The sequence below is a fragment of the Habropoda laboriosa genome, unplaced genomic scaffold (genome assembly GCF_001263275.1).
Source record: "Habropoda laboriosa isolate 0110345459 unplaced genomic scaffold, ASM126327v1 scaffold65, whole genome shotgun sequence".
NCBI classification, from domain to species: Eukaryota; Metazoa; Arthropoda; class Insecta; order Hymenoptera; family Apidae; genus Habropoda; species Habropoda laboriosa.
In genome coordinates, this window is record NW_017100254.1 from 793070 (window position 1) to 812665 (window position 19596).

Below are 19596 nucleotides of genomic sequence, written 5' to 3' on the forward strand. Positions count from 1 at the left end.
TTTTATGTTTTTTAAGATATATTTAGTTTTATTTTACGTCGAAATAAATGACTGAATTATGCAAATTTTAGTTTGTCTTCGATTTACACGGTTTTCTAAGGAACCTATCTTCAGTGTAAATCGGGGGATAGGTGTACTCCTAACAGAAGAAGAATTATAATTTAATAAAGGTTCAATATTTTCATATTCAGAAGCTTTGATACTTGATATTATGTTAATCCGTTAACTAGGGAAGACGAGTTAACTCGTCGTTGGTTCACAAATACTTAGAACACAATAGTTTAGTTATTGAGAGATTATTTATCTTTAATTCTACCTACTGTGTAAAGTACGTCATATTCATATTTGCAAGATCCAAAATGAAGTAATTAATTATAATTTTCATTAATTTTTTATTACAATCTAGAGATAATAAATTCCTGCTTGAGAAGTGAACCCAGTTAACAGATTAATAAATAAAAAATTGGAGGTACAAATATACCAGAAATAAGAAGAATTACGATTTGATTCATATTTAGAAGCTTCTAGTCACATGAATATTATCCTCTTAAAACCTGAATCAAGTGTAAAGCGAGAGCAAAGGGTTTATTCTTAAAAATGCTTCCAAAAACCTCACGAACCTCTCCTCATTATTCAACTCTCTCATTCCCACCAATTACCCAACTAATTCCAAAAAAAAAACCTCCCATCTCACCCTTTCATACACGCTCTACTATCTCCAAACAACCACACGCTATCCAATTATCATATTTCTGTCTTCCAATACTTGCTCCAGAAATCTCCATCAGTGAAATTACTCTCACGAGCCAAAATTCCAGTTCCTCAGTCCCCTTACCCAATTCGAAAGCATCCGAAACCACCCTAAGAAGAATCTCCTCGCCCCAAACAATTCGTCCTCTTGCAATTCGTCCAGCTTACGACACTCCAACCCCCGGAGAACACATGTAAAAGCCTGTAGAAGAAACTCGACACACCACACGACCAACACATACACCGTGTCCTCGCCATTACGGATCACAAGAAGATCCACGGAGAATCCATCAGCTTCCCTTCGAAGCGGAACGTCCGTTAACGTTCTCGAGGGTCGTGTTTGCTGGGGGAAGGGCGAGGGATGGGAGGAGGAAGGTCTCGATTTGGCCGTTCGACTGGGAAAGACAGATCGACCAGGATCGACTTACAGCCTTGTTCGATTCTATTAAAACGACCCTCCGACGGGGCGGGAAAATCCGTCCGCCCCTTTGCCTCCGACAGACTCTCTAGAATCAATCTACGTTTTCCACGGAACCTTATCGAAATCCAAAGTGTCACTGTACTGCTTTCTAGGGGGTTATTAATGGATCTGTAGGGAAGTTATGAGGGAGTAGTGAGGGAGGTCAGTTATTCGCGTTCCTTTCGCATTCACCTTTTTTTGAAGAACCACTGTGCGGAACAGTTCTGTGTACCGTGCTACGAGGATGAAGCTTGAGGATGTAACTGAGCTTTTTAAAATGTCCGCGTTTTTGCCTCTAACAGATACAGAGATTCTAGAATCAATCTACGGTTTCCATGGGATCTTATCGAAATCCGGAATGTCAGTGCGCTGCTTTCCAAAGGGGGTTATTAATGGATTCGTGAGAGAGTTACGAGGGAGTCGTGAGGGAGGTCAGTTATTCGCGTTCTTTTCGTGTTCAGAACTACTGTGAAGAATGACTCTGTATAAGTACTCTGCTCTGAAGACGAAGTTTTGGTCTTCTTGAAATGGACTTTGTTGTTCTTTAATTTTAGCTTATTTGGTAATTACATCTGGCATATCTGAATTTATTCATTTTTTATGGCGGGGGATGTGATAGGGTGAACTCGAATGCTCTATACAGGGTGTACACAAAAGTTGGGGACAAACTTTAGGAGCATGTAGTACCTACTCATCGAAACGAGCAAAAAAGTCTTAATAAACATGGGTGGAAAAATCGTTAGTTTGGGAGTTACGAAATGTTTTCTATTATAAGCTTGCAACAGAATAACAGATTCCTATAGGAAAGTAAGCACAAGCTGAACGATACCATGTGTTTATTTACATAATGCTTCACTATTGTGCTTACCTTTCTTTGGGTAGGTTTTAGATGAACATGGAATAGAATTTGTTATTCTATTACAGGTTTACAGCAGAAAACATCTCGTAACTCCGAAACTAATTGTTTTCGAACCAATGTTTATGCAGACTTTTTTTGCTTGTTTGGACGAGTACTGCATGCTCCTAAAGTTTGTCCCCAACTTTTTTGTACACCCTGTATGTATTATTATATGAGAAGATTATTGGTCACGTAGATTCGTTCGATTGGTAACAAACGAGCAAAAGTCTGCTGGTTTCCAAGGGTGTTATTAATGGATTCGCGAGGGAGGAGATCAGTTATTCCGGAGAACCACTGTGTGAACTGGCTCTGTGTACTTTGCTGTGAGTACGAAGTTCAAGGATCCAATTGAACTTCTTAAAATCGGTTTTGATGCTTTCTTAATTTCGGTTTATTTAGAAAGATTTAAGGTGGAATTTGGTTTGGTTTTTACGGTGTGGAATGTGTAAGTGTGAATTGGAATGCTATTACTATATGAAAAGATTATTGGCCAGGTGGATTGGTTCGATTGGTAATAAACAAGCAAAAGTCTGTTGGTATTCCAGGCTAATTGATTTAACAGTCCCTTTTGTTTGCCGAACTACTTCTCTCGGGCAAGTGGAATTGTTTTGTACAACTCCATCGGTATACCTGTTTTTAAACAATTATCGACGCTTTGTGTTACATTGAACATTCACATCTACAAAGCTAACGTCGCAATTCTTCGTGTACATATTATAAAACTAATACGTTTCAATTTTTAACCTCTTAGGCACCGAGCACCGCTATAGTGGCTTTCGCGGATATCATCTTTCTGTACGGCGCACCACTATAGTGGCTTACGCGGATGTATTTTTCTGTACGACGCCTTTGTGTTGTACCGTGTTTTAAGATGTACCATACTGAAATGTACTATTAATTATTAGAATAAATTGTTAAAGTTAAAATGCGCGTTAAAATCATATCTTAATTTTAAAAAATTTTTTAAATAAATATTTTTTGTAAATACTAATGAAAAATTATAATTTAATCATCAAACACTTCATTCCAATGTACTCGTGTAAAGAACAGCATTATCCGTCACACATTGCAGTGCCGTATCATTTACACGTAATTCGCGTTGAACTCTGCCGTACCGAGAAACAGCCCCGCGTAAAGTTCCGCCGTGCCTAAGAGGTTAAAAATGTATCATTTTGATGAACCTGGATAAATCTCCTTCAAATTTGAAATTAACATCAAATCTCTCCCAATTTCTACCAATTCCGAGAACCACGTTTCTCCATAAATTGTCCTTAAATAAAACCCAAAAACTGCCCGAAAATTTATCACCGAGTGCCCCGAACTCGACTCGAAGGCATCAGTCACCGATTACCAAGTGACCAGAAGACCGAACATGACCCAAATTCAGCGAAACCTTGGCGAAATTACAGTCGAAAGGCACATCCCCGTGCAGAAGGTTGCCCGTTCATCTGGTCGAGTTCTTCGCCGCACGGAAGTCCGCGAAATTACAGTGGGAACGTCTGTGCTGATCTCGCGGCGCAGCCTTTAAGGCGCGTGCACAACGTCGCGACTCTTTCTCTGCTGGAATACCGTAGCTGAGTGACAGCTGTCACACGCCAACGCTCTCCTTTCTCTGGCTGAATCGGAAATGGGTGAACCAGTTGGAGGCGACGGATGAACGGCGCAAAACCGCGACAGCTGTTGGCCCATGGCTCGATCATCGTCTCTCTTTTCAGAGGTTCCGCGCGACAGGTGACACACGCCGCTATAAATCGTGAATTAGAACGTCAGCTGGCGTTATCAGGCCGCGACTCGACTGACGTTTGTTGGTTGTCGCGTTTGCTCAAGGAGAAATAGGGGAAATGTTCGATTTCTTTGGTAGAAGTTTGTACACAGGTATAGTTTCTCACAGGTGGAATTATTTTCGAAAGGTTTGACATGTGCAACGACAATGTGGGATTGTTGGATTGGGTTCGTAGCGATCTGACGGTCTGTCGTAAAATTTAGATAAAGTAGATTCTTCATTTTTGGCAGATTTATGGGATCGAATGTGTCTCATGTTGACGAGCATTCCAGTTTCTTCGGTAATTTGCATTCTAATTCTAATCCAGTGAAATAACGAACGTCGGGATGAAACAAGTTAAAGAAAAGAGTACCCATCGTTGACAGAAAGATCCATCGACGAAAAAGAATAGAATCGAGGAATATACAGAGGGTGTCGTGATCAGCAGATCGTAAAGATCGGCAGGTAGCGTGCCGTAGGATTGGCGAGCGCGAGGCATGTGCAGTCCACGTTGGCACGGAACATTGTTCATCGCGATGAAATTGCCAGGTTCGGACTCGGTATCTCGCTTTTAACGCTTCACCCCGTGTCGCCGTGGCTGCAACAGCCCTCGTACGCAGCGCCGTTAATCAGCGCCCGCATACACCGTCGTTCCTCTTTTCCTTCGTGCCCTCCCTCCCTCTCCTGCTCTCTCTGGTTCACATTCGTGCCCGTTGATCGCGGCGAGCACGGCTGCAGTTCATGAATAACCGCCTTTCGCCTTGTTCAGTTCTTATTGCCGGCCGTGCGCAGGTGCCAGCCCGCCACGCATTAGCATTCGACACGTGCAATTCACCGTGCCGCGGAGTGTCGTTTTCCGGAAATTCAGGCTCCGCGGAGGTGGCTTTCTCGACTAATTCTCGCCTTGGCCGCTCACCCGAATTGGGACCCTCGCAGATCCTGTGCGTGCGTTCGTGTGGTAAATTGCCAGTATCTTCGGAGAAATTACGGTGACGATAATTCAACGTGGACGGAGGTGAAGTTTGGAACTTTTTTCGGATTCTGCGAGTGCACGGCTATTGGGGATCTGGGGTTCTTAGTAATGTAAAACGCGGTAATAACATGTAATCTTTGAGAGCAGTAGGAAAAATGAGGCTTCAACTGGGAAATGTAGAATATGACAACGGAAATCTCCATTTCTCGAGAACTCTACAGTCTCCAATTTTAGCAACGTATAATTCACTCCGACAAAATCTCTTAGAAAGCAATTAAGCCATTCTGTCTGAAATTAAAATTACGAGTGAGAGGATAGTTATTACCTACAATTGGGGCGGGACTTTGAGCGCGACAGAATCGAGTCGTCCTATAACCCCCAGAAACCCACTCACCGCTTTTCCATACGCTCGTACACTTTCACTGAATAAACTCATTACATCGTACGTCTTCGGATAAGATAATTTCATTAGACGTACAAAGTACAGTCGAAAAGGCAATACTAATAACTACACTGTGTCGAAAATACCGATAGCGATCAGCGACTACGTCGTTATCGGCGAGGATAATTGCACGACATCGGTGTCTGTCTCTTGCTAACGAAGTTCCAAGCGAGGCAACACTCGCCATAAAGATTGTAATCAGTCACCGCGATGGACGAGCAAAAAGGGTTGTTAGAGCCGGACGAGTAGGCGCTAAACAGCAGATAATGAAACGAGTCGACGCAGCAATTTTATCGCAGAATTAACACGGTCCTCGATATCTGCCCACGCGAACGCCACTTCCACTGTCTTGGAAAAGCTGATCGACTGTCAATTCCGCGACGCCCACCTGATCGTGGTATGGTACAACGAGAATATCGTATTTTTAAGATTTCCAGATAAAGTATCCAACTATTATTTTACGTTATATCCGTTTAAAACAGAGTAGGGTGTGCATTCGGAGCATTCTAAATCAATTTTATCCTACACTTGGCTACTTTTAAACGTTAACTGGAACAAGTACAAGAACACAAAACATTCCAGCCAAAATAATCGGCTCTGTGAGGCCAAGTATGCACCCAAGGCGGCCAAGAGGAGACAAGACAATTGCTCGAGCACGTTTACCTGGAATAAAGAGCCGCGGAAGGCGAGAGGAAGGCTCGAAACGAAAGCTCGACGATTATTCGGTGGCAAGAGGAGGAAGATTCAAGCGTGTACGATCCTCGAGGAAGAGAGAAAGAGAGAGAGAGAGGAAACGAGCACGTAGGGAACCGCGACGCCACTCGAAACGCAATAATTACGCGGATCTGGCCCCTCACGGCCGTGGCGTGCCCGTTATGTCATTATCCCATTTATTATAACGATCAACAGCCACCACGGACCGGATTCCACGCCCGTTTCTCGCTCGACGAACGCAAATTGCCCGGCACTGAATCGGCCGCCGCGATGATGTCTTGATACGGAATGCACGATCGTTAATCGACTATGGAACCTAGAGGCATAGAAACCTGTGCTTTCACTCCAAACAAGACGTACCACTGTGTATAGTAGGTGGATGATGAACGTTTGATAAGAATGTATGCGTGTTTCAGGATTGAAAATAAAGATGATTGTCCATTCGATGATTTCTGGTGATCGTTGGGTGGGATTCAAGAGGTTTTCCTGCTTGTGATGGATCGGAGGCCATTTTTACGGGGTGTTTGTATGTTGGGGATGAGAAAGCGAAGGAAAATCTCTAGAATAGGGTGTTTCTGAGTTGATGATAACGGTGGTTGCTAGTTTTCTTTGTTCGAGTGTTTGCACTGTTAATTTTCCTCTTATGGAAACGTTTTATGGAACATTCGTGGAATTTCTAGTACAAGTTGAACATGTATTATTGTGTTTATTGTAATGGTGAACAAGATTCACGTGGGACTCGTGACTTTTAAGGAGAAAAATATTTTTGAAATGTTAATCAAAATATTTACAGTATGTACGAATAATGTATCTATAACACAATTTAATAATGTGTTGATAACAGTATGTACGAATAATTTTTTATGCTATTAACAATTGCAATGTAAGATTCATTTATAACCCTTTAACTATTATAATGTGACACACATTCTTGATCAAAAAAATTCGTCACTTATGTAGAATACTCGACTACTACAATCTGACGAATGCTTCTAAAAAAAAATTCGAAAAATACTCAAAAGAGGTGACCAGATTTGTTCTCAACGCTCATTTGGAATATTTCATTAGTAACAATATGCAAATTCATCTTCATTGAGTTCAAATCTTTTTAAAATACATAAAACAAAAAATTGAAACTACCAAGAAAGAAGTCGCAAATTCTTCACGCGACAGTTACGTTACTCTGTCATAAACAAACCGTAGAGATTGCACTATTTCTAGTTAAAAAATGAAACTGCACTGCGTTCTCCGATTTTCGGGAGCAAAAAGAAAAGAGGCCTTCATCCGGGCATAATCAGAGCGATGGACGCGCGAGCAAGTTCACCGCAAGCCAACGTGTGAACGAGCCCTCGGTGAAATCCACCCCTTCGCCACCCCCTTTCCGGCTAGAATCCGCCGCAGAATTCGCGCGCGCGATCGTTACCGGAGAGAGGCGTCCCCGAGGGAAATCTGCAGGAGTGCGTATGCCGAATGTGGTCATGGCAAACGATTCAGCAACGATGTCTGCGCTAAAGAGAAGAGGGCGAGCCCTTTCTCTGGGTTCACGACGTCGCCCTTCAAACGCGCAATTGATGACATTTCGGAAAATTTCTACCTGATGATTCCCTCCCCCGTTCTCGATTCTGGTGTTTACCAGAGGGTTCGAGCTTACGAGGGTTTAATTCGTTTCGAATTTCAGGGCTGGTGTACTCCGGCTGATATGCGCAAGGTTTGCTCGTTGCTTTGTTCTTAACACGTTCCTTGCCATGAGAAATATACGAGATTTGAAAGAACTGTGAAACGAAGTTGAAAAGTAACACTGAAGTATTTAACCTTCCGCAAGCAAGTTTGTGTCCAAGATTTTGTTAATTACCGCGTGAGACAAGGTTTTCAGAATTTGGATTTTGAATTAAAATTGTGGAGTGTTATAAATATTACAATTTTAATCGTTAGACATTTAAGTAACAGGATCGAGCAACGTAGACTCGTTTCATTTTTCACGTAAAGGGTGTTTCTAAAATGGTCTTCGACTTTACACGCGTGGATGCACGGCGGGAAAAGGTTCAATGACTCTAAGGTTAAAGTATCACAAGGTTTATAATTTTTGTGGATTAGGTACTGCAAGGGTGTCCAGAGAAATCCCAAAACTCTCTGCTGTCGCGAAGCATAGCTCGTAAACTCCTGCATTCATCACCTCAGATCAATCTTCCTAAAAACTAAACCCACTGTCAAATATTCAAATATTGAAAAATTCTCCAATTTTCGAAATTCTCTGCCACAACTAAAGAGAATAAAGGAGGTAGGAGAAATCAGAGACGAAAGATGTAGCGGTGTTGGAGCAATGGCGCGTGCAACACGCTCGCGGAGTGCAGGACACGTGAGTTTCAGCGCGGAACACGAATCGGGATCGGTGTTCGTCGCTTGGCGAACAGCAAAATGGCCCCCGACCACGGTCGAAGCTCACATGCACGACGCCTCGGTCGCGCACGCGATTCCGTAATAAGACAGGCGAGTGTGCGTGCGAGCGCGTGGACGCGTGCACGCAACGTGACGGACGCGTGGGACGAAAATAAGGAAAAAGGAGAGGAAAGTTATAAGAAAGCGTCGTCGCGTTCATGTTCGACGAAAAGTAACTCGTTGTTTGCTCGTTCCTGACGCCTCTTTTATATCCGCCTCTATTAGCGGTGTTGCGTTACTGCTGGGAAATACCCACTGTGAGGAATAGCCGCGTTTTTTTCGGCAGCTGGGAGAATAGAGGATACTTGGAAAAAGCTTTTTCGTGTTTCATTGTCGTGTCTTCTTTGTCACCGTAAAGAGAAACAAGTAGGAGATTCTTGGAATTTGGGATAAAAGATTGTGATTTTTTTTTGTTTCTGATGGAAAGAAGGAAAGTGTATGGAGTTGCTTCTGTATTGTTCGATGTGAAGGGTTACTTGTTTGCCCCATTTAGTTTTGTTTCGATATTGCTATTATGGTTATACGAAAGAGAAAGGAATATAAACTGATATGCTGAAGAAAAATTCTGCGTGAAAGGGTTATAAGAATATCTAACGATTTAATAAATAGTAGGTATAATTAGCACTATATGAAAAATGAAATAAGTCTACTTTCTTGTTACCTGCTTCTATTAACCGAACGTGAAATATCAAACATCAGTACCTACACAATTACAAAATCTCTAATTAAACAATCAATAAAATAAAATTTAATCACCGGTATCATTAAAATACCACATACCTATCCTCCCTCTCTTAACCTTTTAAATCCACTTTTGTATTGTATATATACATATCTCCTTTCTCCTAATCTAACCTGAACACCAACCTGCACCAAATATAACGAACGTTACAATTAAATAAAATTCAATTACTCGAATCATTAAAATACCGCATGCCTACTCTTTCCTTCTAATCCAATCTCAATACCAAATTGCATCGAATAATGAACGTTACAATTAAATAAAATAAAAAAATGGGGAGGGGGGAAGAACAATTATTCAATCACCTTTCTCCTTTTTTTCATTTTCATCGTTCCAACCCCCACAAATAACCCCCTGCGCCACCTTTTGCCTCTCCAGGCCAATGTACATCTATTCTTCCGCTCGACACGACTCATCTACGCTCGAAACAATTTCCACCGCGAGTCACCAGCGGGAAAAAACGAGAAAAATCAACCGGTATACAGAGGAGGGGAGGTGGTACGGTAATGGAACGCTAAGCGACATGTTTCGAGGGGAGATTCGAAGTACAGGTGTGCAGGTACACGCTAAGCAAATCACGAGCGTGGAGGATAGGAGAGCGTGCAATTTCCCGCGTGTACATGCTAGCTGGCTGGCGAACAGTTTCTGCTCGCGAGATACCAGTAGCCAGCACGAAACCCCGGCTGGACACACTGGATAATTAAAGCTGCGAGGCACGTTTGATCCAGTTTCGCTCGATTCGTTCGCTGGCACTGATTGTTTCCCGTTTTAATTTTCGGGATATTGGAAAATGGATCCGGGGCGCACAGCTCGAAAACGCTAGCTCTACACGCTGTGCCGTCGCCATCGCTCGGGAAATGGACATTAAAACTGATTTTTCGCCCAACTTCGATTGGACCTCCCTCTCCACAGATAACTTTTTTTTCCTTTCTTTTTCACTTCCTTTCTGCAAATCTCTATCGATGTATTTTTTTTTTTTTTGCTCGAATGGAAAGTAGTTTGAAATTATTATTTCTGTTTTTTCTACAAGTCACTTTTCTACACCAGACTAATTAAAAATCACATTCAGATCAAAAAGTTTCCAGACTTCTCGTTGCGGAAGCATTCATTGAATTACACTACTGAGTAATTAAAAATGATACATATTTACATCGAGAAATCAAGCAAAGACGAAGGAAATAACGTCATATTGGCGCCAGGCGCGGAGATATCGACGCCAGGCGTCGGGGGATGCGCTTTTGTCGAAGCACTCGAAAACGAGGAGTCGTTGGATCTTCTTTATGCAGCCGACCGGCCGATCCCAGCTGAAAGGACGACGGATGCCTGCTCGCGGTGCGGATTAAGCGCGGAGATCAAGTATTCTTGATAAAGCGAGCGGGTCAAGTGGCGCGGAGAACGACTAAATCGAGGGAAAACCCGCGACACCACACCTACTGGTGCTTCTCTACCTCGATCTGACACTGTGCTCTGGCTCCTCTGTCCCTGAATTCGCCCACCTTTCATCCGCCTTTTGTCACGCTGTTCGAAATTCGAGGAAAAAGTGGCTGATTTGGATTCTTATCCGAGATACGATATTCTCCTTTATTTTTCTTATGTAATTTTCATATCGTGTAAGAAATTATAGAATAACGAAGGTGGTTCAAGTTTGAAGTATTTTTCGTTGGTCTAAATATTGGGCAACGGTAGTCGAATTTATTATAAAATTGAATTGAATTATAATATACAAATATCTCCTTTAGCAACCACGAGCGAGAACCTGTGTAAAGTTTGCAATATCGATGAAAATAAATTTCATGTTTAATTTTAATCTTGGGAGTTACAGGCCACTGCAAGATTATTATACCAAAAAAAAATTCGTTGCAGCGTATGTTCTTCGATACCATTCAAATTGCATCTAAAATATTTTGTGTATAATCACAGGTGAAGGAGGTACATATTTAGGTGGCTCCGTTTAGATGAAACACCATGTACCTATACGTAGAAATAATACACGTACCTACACTGAAATAGCTAGATCAATTTCAAAAAGAAGAATACGATTCAATTTCTCCTGTAGCCTAAACTTCATGACCAAAGAACAAAAATATAGGTCAACAGAACGTATGAAATCTCTTCAACCCCACGAATCGTTGCCCAAATCATCTAAAAAAGCATCAAACACTCCCTAAAACCTTACACCCGCTAAAAAAGACCCGCCCAAAATATTTCAAGTCTCTCTGACAAAGAAGAATATACACTGTAAGAGTGTCCAGTAAGTAAGCATCGAAACCCTATGTCGAAAAGAATACAAAGAATTTTCCCGTTGGAGCAGGACAAACTTCATCGCGTTTTCTACGATGAATTGACCAAATCCGAAATCCATTAACCCCCTAAAGACTACGCTCCAGCGAGCAAGATGGCTCCCATCCTGTGTGCGAGATATTCCCACGCGCGTGAAAAGGTAAATTCGTCGGTCGTGAACGACGGTCTCCTTCAAAAACGGGAGCAACAGGAGCTAAACAACAGGGTTGGCCGTTTTTCCCGGTGTTTGCTGACCCCGTGGTCCTTTAGCCGCGTTGTTTGCTCGTGTGCCAGCGGGGCTCGAGGCTCGAGCACTCGAGGAAGCCATCTCGAAGGACTCGACTCGAGTCGAGTGTCTCATTTTTGTTTGCCGCCACGGGATTTTCCCGACAAAGGGCCTACCGCCACAGGGATTTACGATCTATCCGCTATACACTCTGAGTGGCTGTTCGCGCTAATTTTCCTGCTTTCCGCCAGGCTACCCTCGAAAATCGAGGGGAATATCGGGAGTCAACGAGAAATTCCAAGTTTTTGCAAGCACCTGGAATTGTTTTCTTGGGACTCTCGACGTAAATGGCGGTCAGTTGGTCTTTGTTTGATTAGATTCTGGGTATACACTTTGCCTTCCAGGCTTGGCGTGACTCGAAAGAAGTTGCTTGATGAAATTGTGGTGGATAGTGGAAAATAGTTTGGGCGATTTTGTGGTTCAGGTGAAGAATGGATTTTCTGGAAACCTGCATTGTTTATATTGTTCAGAGGGACCAATATGGAGGAACGATTTTATGAACCCTAACGAAGAACATTTAAATAGATGTCTAAAATTGATAGAAAGTTTCTTAGTGAAGTTGGTAAAGAATTCTATATTAAGAAATAATGTAAATTGAATATGTGTTAGTTCCATTGCATTTTAATTCGCATTAAAAGTTCTCAAATAAAAAGAAGATTGTAACATATACCAAGTAAACCGAGTTCTAAATACCGAATTTTCCACCCAAAAAAAAGGTTCAAAGAATCCCCGAAAAAGCCAAGATAAAGACCCCTTCGCCTCTAGATCACAAGGAAAACCGGTCGCCATCTCACGCTCCACATCCCCCAACGAAAAGGCATCCTCCCCTGTCTCATCGGAGGATCAGACTCTCGAAACTCTTCCCTGAAAGCTGGAAAGGGTTGAAGGAGCCTGCTGGACCAGCTGAACCCTTCATCCAGATATTGAAGAGTATTTTCTGGGCTCGTGCACAGTCTCTTCAGGGGCCAGAGGAAGCAGGTGAACCGTGGTTAACTCGTTGGTTACCTTTCGCCTGGTCTAACAGTTCCCTTCAACCTCATCCTCGGGGGCCCCAGAAAACATCCAAGATAAAAAGGAGCCATCATAACCAAAAAAGAGAGAGAAAGAGAGAAGAAATAGAGACGACGGTGGCGTACCGCGCGATACACACACGGTGTTCCAAACAACAAGAAGACGTAGAGAAGCAGAAGAAGCCGAGGAGGAAGACGAAGAGTAGGAGGAGGTGGTGGAGGAGGAAGAGAAAGGCTGCTGGTCGTAACAAAGGTCGGGCTGTGCCAGCCATTGACATCGTACTGGGCCCCGGCTGGAGGACTAGATTTCACGAGCCAGCGATGCAGGATCCTTCAAAGGACGCCGACACGGACTGCCGCAAAAAGGATTCGCAAAAAAGGAGAACGGTGCAGGGTCCGGGGGTTAACGGGGGGGGATACGGAGAGGGAGAGAGGACGTTGAAAGAACCAGGCTTCTTTGCTCGACGCACTGGCTTCCGCAGACCAGGCCCCCTTTTTCTCCTCCTCCTCTTCTTCTTCTTCTTCTGCGTCCTCTTCTTCTTCTTCTTCTTCTTCTTCTCACAGAGAAAACGCTCGGGAGACCGCTATGTAACCGGGGGCAGACGGCGGAGGGAGGCTAATAGAGAGAAGCGGACGGGCCACACTGGGGCCACCGGCGGAAACCAACTACTTGACGCCGAAATCCATCGCGATAACTTAATCCTGAGGGATTACGGGTGAAGGAATCGTCGTGGAAATCCTATTGCGATTATTGGCTAGTTTTTGCAGGGACGATGTGGAGAACGTGCGTTTTGATATTGTGGTCGATGGTGTGGGTGTTGCAGTGGGTGGTGTAAGAGGAAAGTTGTAAGACCACTATAGTAGAGAAGATTGTTTAAATTATATGGAGTTTATATCTTTAATAATATATCTTTAGAGACAGAGTAATTGGGTTTGAAATTAAACGATGTAAATTGGGTATTCGTGATGGAATATCTGATAGAAGCAGAGTGCCTGAAAAATGTCTGGATCATTTTTTGGACACGTATATGTCTGCTACACCTTAATGTATTTCAAATTAACTCGTAACTACAGACCACTTGTCTCAGAGCCAAGTCTGAATTTTTACTTCACTATCGCAACTTATTGTTCGTAGACAATTTTGGAAGCCCTAGAGTTTGGATAGATCCAATTACAGTAAATTCTCCACAAGTGTCAGTCCGCAAGGAATCTAAACCTGACACTTGTAGAGTCAGGGACTACGTTTTCGAGCCTCGCGTCCGCCTTTGTAGTTTGCCGAACGTAGACAAGGACAGCGAATAAAAGATAAGGATGAAACGTGAGTCGAGGCAACCAAGCGATTTAAATACCAACTTTTTTAATTTTACGTTTTTTTATCCCGAAATTTTTCTTAACATATTGATGAGATTTTTCTGATGAAAATGACATCAAACACGACATAATGTGAACAATATTTACTTATTAACACGTTCACTGTCACACCGTTACACACTTGACAGACAGCGAGCAAGATAACATAGGCGCAGCAATGACGCAGACCTAGGCGTAGGACCGTCTATACTGACACTTGTAGAATCCAAACTGACTGACACTTGTAGAGAATTTACTGTAACACTATTGTTCTTATAAAAATACTGTAAAAAAAATCTTCCCAAACAGATATATATCATGAAATAAAATAATTAGGTATGTTAGATTTATTTTTATAACACAGTGGTTCAATGAATAAAATTGCCAAGTAGTCTCAGAGACTGCACGTCTGCAGTGATGCCTGTACCTAAGAGTTAAATAAATTCATTTTTCGGAAAATAAATTGACATTCGTATTTCTTCAACTTCATCCACAACCTGTCTACAATTCTCCCTCTAAAAAGATCTTACTGTCAAATAAAACGGCTTCGAATCGGATGCAATTTTCCTATGTTCTATTTTAAACTGAAATAACATATTTGCAAGCGCTAGATTCTAAAGTAGATTGATCGAATGTACGCGAAACAGGGGTTCAATTCTGAGTCGTCATCGTCGTGGACGTAGAAGTGCCGCGTGCACGCGGCCTAACGAGCTTTTAATCGGCCGATCGTTAGGTCGTTAGCCGGGCAAAACGTTAGGCGATTAATTGCGAGACTCGGAGCTCCAACTTAGTGGCTAGTAAGTAAGTAATTGTTTGGTTGGCGTTACGTACAGTACTTACAAAGCCGTGCTTGTCGCTGATGTTGTTAGTGAGCTTGAGCTTGTGGAAGCTCACGACCTTCTGCATCCATTGCTCACCGCTGCTCGGTGAATCCGGATGAATGTACATCCTCTTCGGCATCTCCGGGTCGGCCTTCCCCGCTACCATCCACCTGCTGCTCCAGAAAATATGAGAATGACAATTAAATACTCCTCAGATATTCTAATTTTCTTTAATTCTCTACACGTACATTAAAGTGCCAAGAATTCTTCCCTTAAATCGTCAAAGGATTAAGAATTCTCCGCTTATATATTCGATACTCTCTCAACGTTTTCACCAAAAATTAAATGCAATATTCAAACAGAAAATTTTGTAAATTCAACGTAGAGACATCTAAGCCAAAGTGATAAAAATTCTTGAACTGATATCGAACAGGCATTCTCCCAATAATTTTTCAAAATCTTGAGACAAGTCACTCTAATTTCCATCTCCATTTCATTTTCCATGTTGAAATTTTGAATCCTCCAAATTCCATAGATCGCTAAATCTTCTTTTCCTAACTTAACCCAACCATAGAAAAATGTCCTCCCACGGATCTGACGAAAAAGAAATCGCCAATCAACGTCCATTTCGAGTTATCAGAGAAAGGTGTCGAGGAGGATGAACGATTTCACGACCACCAGACGATTCAGCCTAAGCATCGGCTACCGCTCCGCGATTGTTGTCTTTTAAGGGAGGCGTGTCTAAACTGTTCGCAAGTCGTATCGTCGCAGGTGGGTCAAAACGAGTGAACGAAGAAGAAGAACTCGTTCGACGAGTTCCAAAGTGGCTGCGGTCGACGTCGTGATGTAATCGTTCATTGTGGTCTGCCTTTCGATTGGCTCATCCTCTAACTACATATATCCTCGCGACATAGGAAGAACTATACAAGGTACACAAGAACTCTGCGACATCACTAGCTTCAAATTATTGTTCTAAGATTATATTTCTGAATATTTGAAACTTTAATCGTGGGGATTTTTGAAAGGAAAAGATTGGTATTCTTCGAACAACTTAAAAAGAATATCAGTGTGAGACCTTTTGCGTTATACTTGTGTATATTTCTATAATCGAGTAGCATTGTTTTTGCAAAACAAGAGTTTAATTTGCCCTGTCTGGGAGAGTATTTAGCATACCTATAGTTTCATTTCACAGCAAAGTATTATAGCTAGGTGAAAAAGCGATGATTTTGACTCTTCAAAAATTTTCTGCAAGCTGAATCTAAATTCATGGGGAAAAATTGAACACTGACAGAATGGCAGCGTTTCAAACTTGGAAACACATTTTCACTGTTCCACGAAGAATACTCATTTCTAAAATTCTTTTCTTTGCGCTACTTTCTACCCCATTTTCTAGGATTTCCATGAACAGAAGTCGGAACAACCGTTGAATAGTCTAATTGTCTAAGAGACAATCGTCTGAAACGCAGGAAATAAGAGTGTATAAACGATTTCGTCAGGATAAAAAAAGAAGATGAGTAGAGTCCCGTTTCATTCATACTGTGGGAACTCACGAGTCGATCGCCATTTACGCGGCCTCGAGTCTCGATCGTCGACGCGTTTTTCGCGAAGTCGGTCGCCGGATTTCCCGGCTACTTTCCCGACAGCCCGATTATGTTCCGTTTAGCACCCTCGCCATGTGGAAAAACGCTAAACGAAGGAACGACGATTGTACTGGCTCGTGAGAACGCGCGTTTACGCATTTGGGCGTTCTGAGAAGTGGTTAATTACTGGCTAATTACTGTTAGAAGGTTGCATCCGTGTCAACTTGGAAAAAAATTAAACACAAGAACTTAACGTTGGAGTGAGTACAAAATATTATTCTTAAGATACTTCCTCGACAATTGAGAAAAATTGAAATTCTACATAAAAGATGTGAAAATGGATAGATAAAAGATTGAAAAAAATTGAAATTCTAGATCAAAGATGTGAAAATTGGAGGCTGTGGAAAATATTGCAGTTAATTTTCTGTTTCTTTACAAAACGTAGAAAAAATTGTAGACGGAAAATGTAATATTGAAGAATATGCAAAATATTGCCTTAATTTTTTCCAAATTTCCAAGGGAGATTTAAAGAAATTTAAAGGATCTGACAGAAACGTGAAAGTCTCGATTTCTTTAATTATTAATAATTTGCGAAACTCGGAAAAAATTGCAGACTAAAAATTTAATATTGAGGAATATGTAGGATACTGTTATTTTTCTCAAATTACCCGGGGCAATTTAAAAAATCTGAAAGAAACCTGAAAGTATGGAAATTGACAGAATGACTTTTAAAAAAATCCATAATTATGACACTCCATAAAGTTCGCCGGTAAAAATTGTATAAATTCGCGTGAACAAAATGGCGATAATAATGATAAATGTGTTGTTTCTTTTTAAAAAAAAATAACAAGTTGGATGTTGATGGGCCCCGACTTTGAAGGAATTATGATGTCGACGCGTGTCCACGGGAGAAAGCGTCGAGTTAAGTTATAAATCGGGTATCGGAACGATTATAATGTGCACCGGGCATAATTTCAGCCTCGTTATTTTCGGGTGGCGCACAATTTTCGCCCCGAGGGTAGAGGATCCACGCGAATTCCAGACGAAAGTGTCGCCGTGTAATCGAACTCTTGAAACGTGATAATTTCCAAGGTGTAAATCTTTTTCCGGAGAAAGTGGCGACTGAAAATTGCAGGCTGCTACTCTGCCGGCCGACGATGATGCGCCGTTTTGCAACGCGTTATTTAGGGGCATAAAATTCTCGCCGCATAAATTGGAACGATCTTCGAGGTATGATTCAGAATTACGAAAATAAGCGAGGAGAGGAAAGAAAATGAAAGACACGCTTATGGTTCGCTTAATATCGAATTAAAGCGGCATCGAGTTAATTGACGAATAAAAAAATGACGAAAAGTACAATATAATTCGACGTTATAAAAATCAAAATCTGAGAAAAAATTGAATTGAAAAGAAAATAGAACTGTGAACGAAAAATGAATAAAGCCCGAAGAAAGATATCGATTATAAAAATGGAATAATGGCCAACAGAGTTCGAAAGAAATAAAAGTTCCTTTTTAATCAACCTGTTAATTAGCCATCGAGGAAGAAAAATAGGTGAGAGGAGAGAGAGTATCGGGCAGGAAGTGGCAGCGTACAAGTAATCGGGTAATTGCATTAATTTCCGCGTTCGCGGTCGTCACGAAAGCATTGACGCAACAGCCTGGCCGCTTGGGTTCGTGAGGAACTGGCTGGATTCGAGGAACTATTCGGCTCGTTAGCGCTGCCTGCCCGTGACAATTAGACTTTTACGAGTTTCACCAGGCCCTTACCTGTTGTGGAACTTGTATCGGTAGTCGTCCGCCGCGACGATGTCCAGCAGGAGGATGTACTTGGCCTTTGCGTCCAGCCCGGAAACTCGGAACTTCATCTGAGGGAACATCTGCCTGGAACACGCAGAAATCAAATGCATACACTTCGATTGCGCTATATATTTACAACAAACCATATTATTTTTACATCTACAATACTTGACCGCTTCAGAGGCCTCTTATTATAATTTTAAAATTACTAAGAAATGACCCAATTTTTTATGTAGGCACTTATATTTAAAATCGATAGTCTTTGGGTTTTCCTCGACCCACTGCCTTGTTATTTTTTTTAAATAACCTTTGCTGTTATTAAGTTTATGTTTCCTTAACATTATGTTAAAAGTTTATTCTCTAGATTTATATGGCGTGCTGGTAACAAAAATTGTTACACATTCGGTCTTTTTTTACCCAAAAATTTTAAATACGTAGTAGAACGGAAAAACGCAGTAGGGTTAAACTGATTTTTTGTTAAAAGATTATGAATAACGAATATTAGCTATAACAAATACTGGAATTTTCGAAAAGCCTGAACGTATACATACGTGTCAGTGTCTCTGATGAGGTTGAAAAAGATCAACTGCATCCTAAAATTGAGGTCCAAAAATTTGTGGTATCGAATATTAAAATTATACCCTAACTACATCTGCTTAACCCTTTGAAGACCAGTAGGATGTAGGTATATATCCCACTTGAGCACTCTTCAACAAAAGTGATTTCCATTCGGTGTAAATTACATTGAAAAGAAGATAGGTACAACTGTGACGAAAAATTAATAAAGTTCGAAGAAAGATAGAAATTCAAAATACAGCAAAATCTCCACTAAATTTCTGAAAAAATTCGTTACAGACACGATGATCGGTAAGTAAATAACAAATTCCTAAAAAAAATAATGCGGTGACGAAGGGGTTAAAGGAGGATCAACTGTAATTGGTCGTTGATCAGTGAAAGCATCGAACGGTGTCCGAAAACGCGGTGACACTGTCAGAAAGCAGACGATGCAGCGTGGAATCTGGAAAGGTCGGGATAGAAACGTGCACGAGTCAATCGTGGCCGCTGTCAGGCAGCCAGCAGAGTCGCGTTCCCTCGCGGCAAAAAGTCGATCTTGTCGCGAGGAGGGCATCAGCACGCGGCCAGTTAGGGAGGAACTCGGTGCACGCCGTGGAATTATCATCTCGCGGAAAGAAAGGGCGCCTTCTGTCGCGCGAGCGCGTCAGAAAACGCCTGCCAAGGCATTTCGTGGCCCCTTACGTGTTTTCACTTTTTCTATGCAACGAACGAACCGTG

The 19596-nt window shown here is 41.8% G+C and overlaps 1 protein-coding gene across 1 annotated transcript in view; it reads right to left on the reverse strand.

The window, feature by feature from the left end:
• The window catches only part of LOC108572211 (optomotor-blind protein), a 137118-nt gene that overhangs the window by 63738 nt on the left and 53784 nt on the right, over nucleotides 1-19596 (reverse strand). Inside the window, 2 exon segments of the mRNA XM_017934411.1 lie at nucleotides 14935-15097; nucleotides 18274-18387. Of these exon segments, the coding sequence (XP_017789900.1) occupies nucleotides 14935-15097; nucleotides 18274-18387 (277 nt within the window).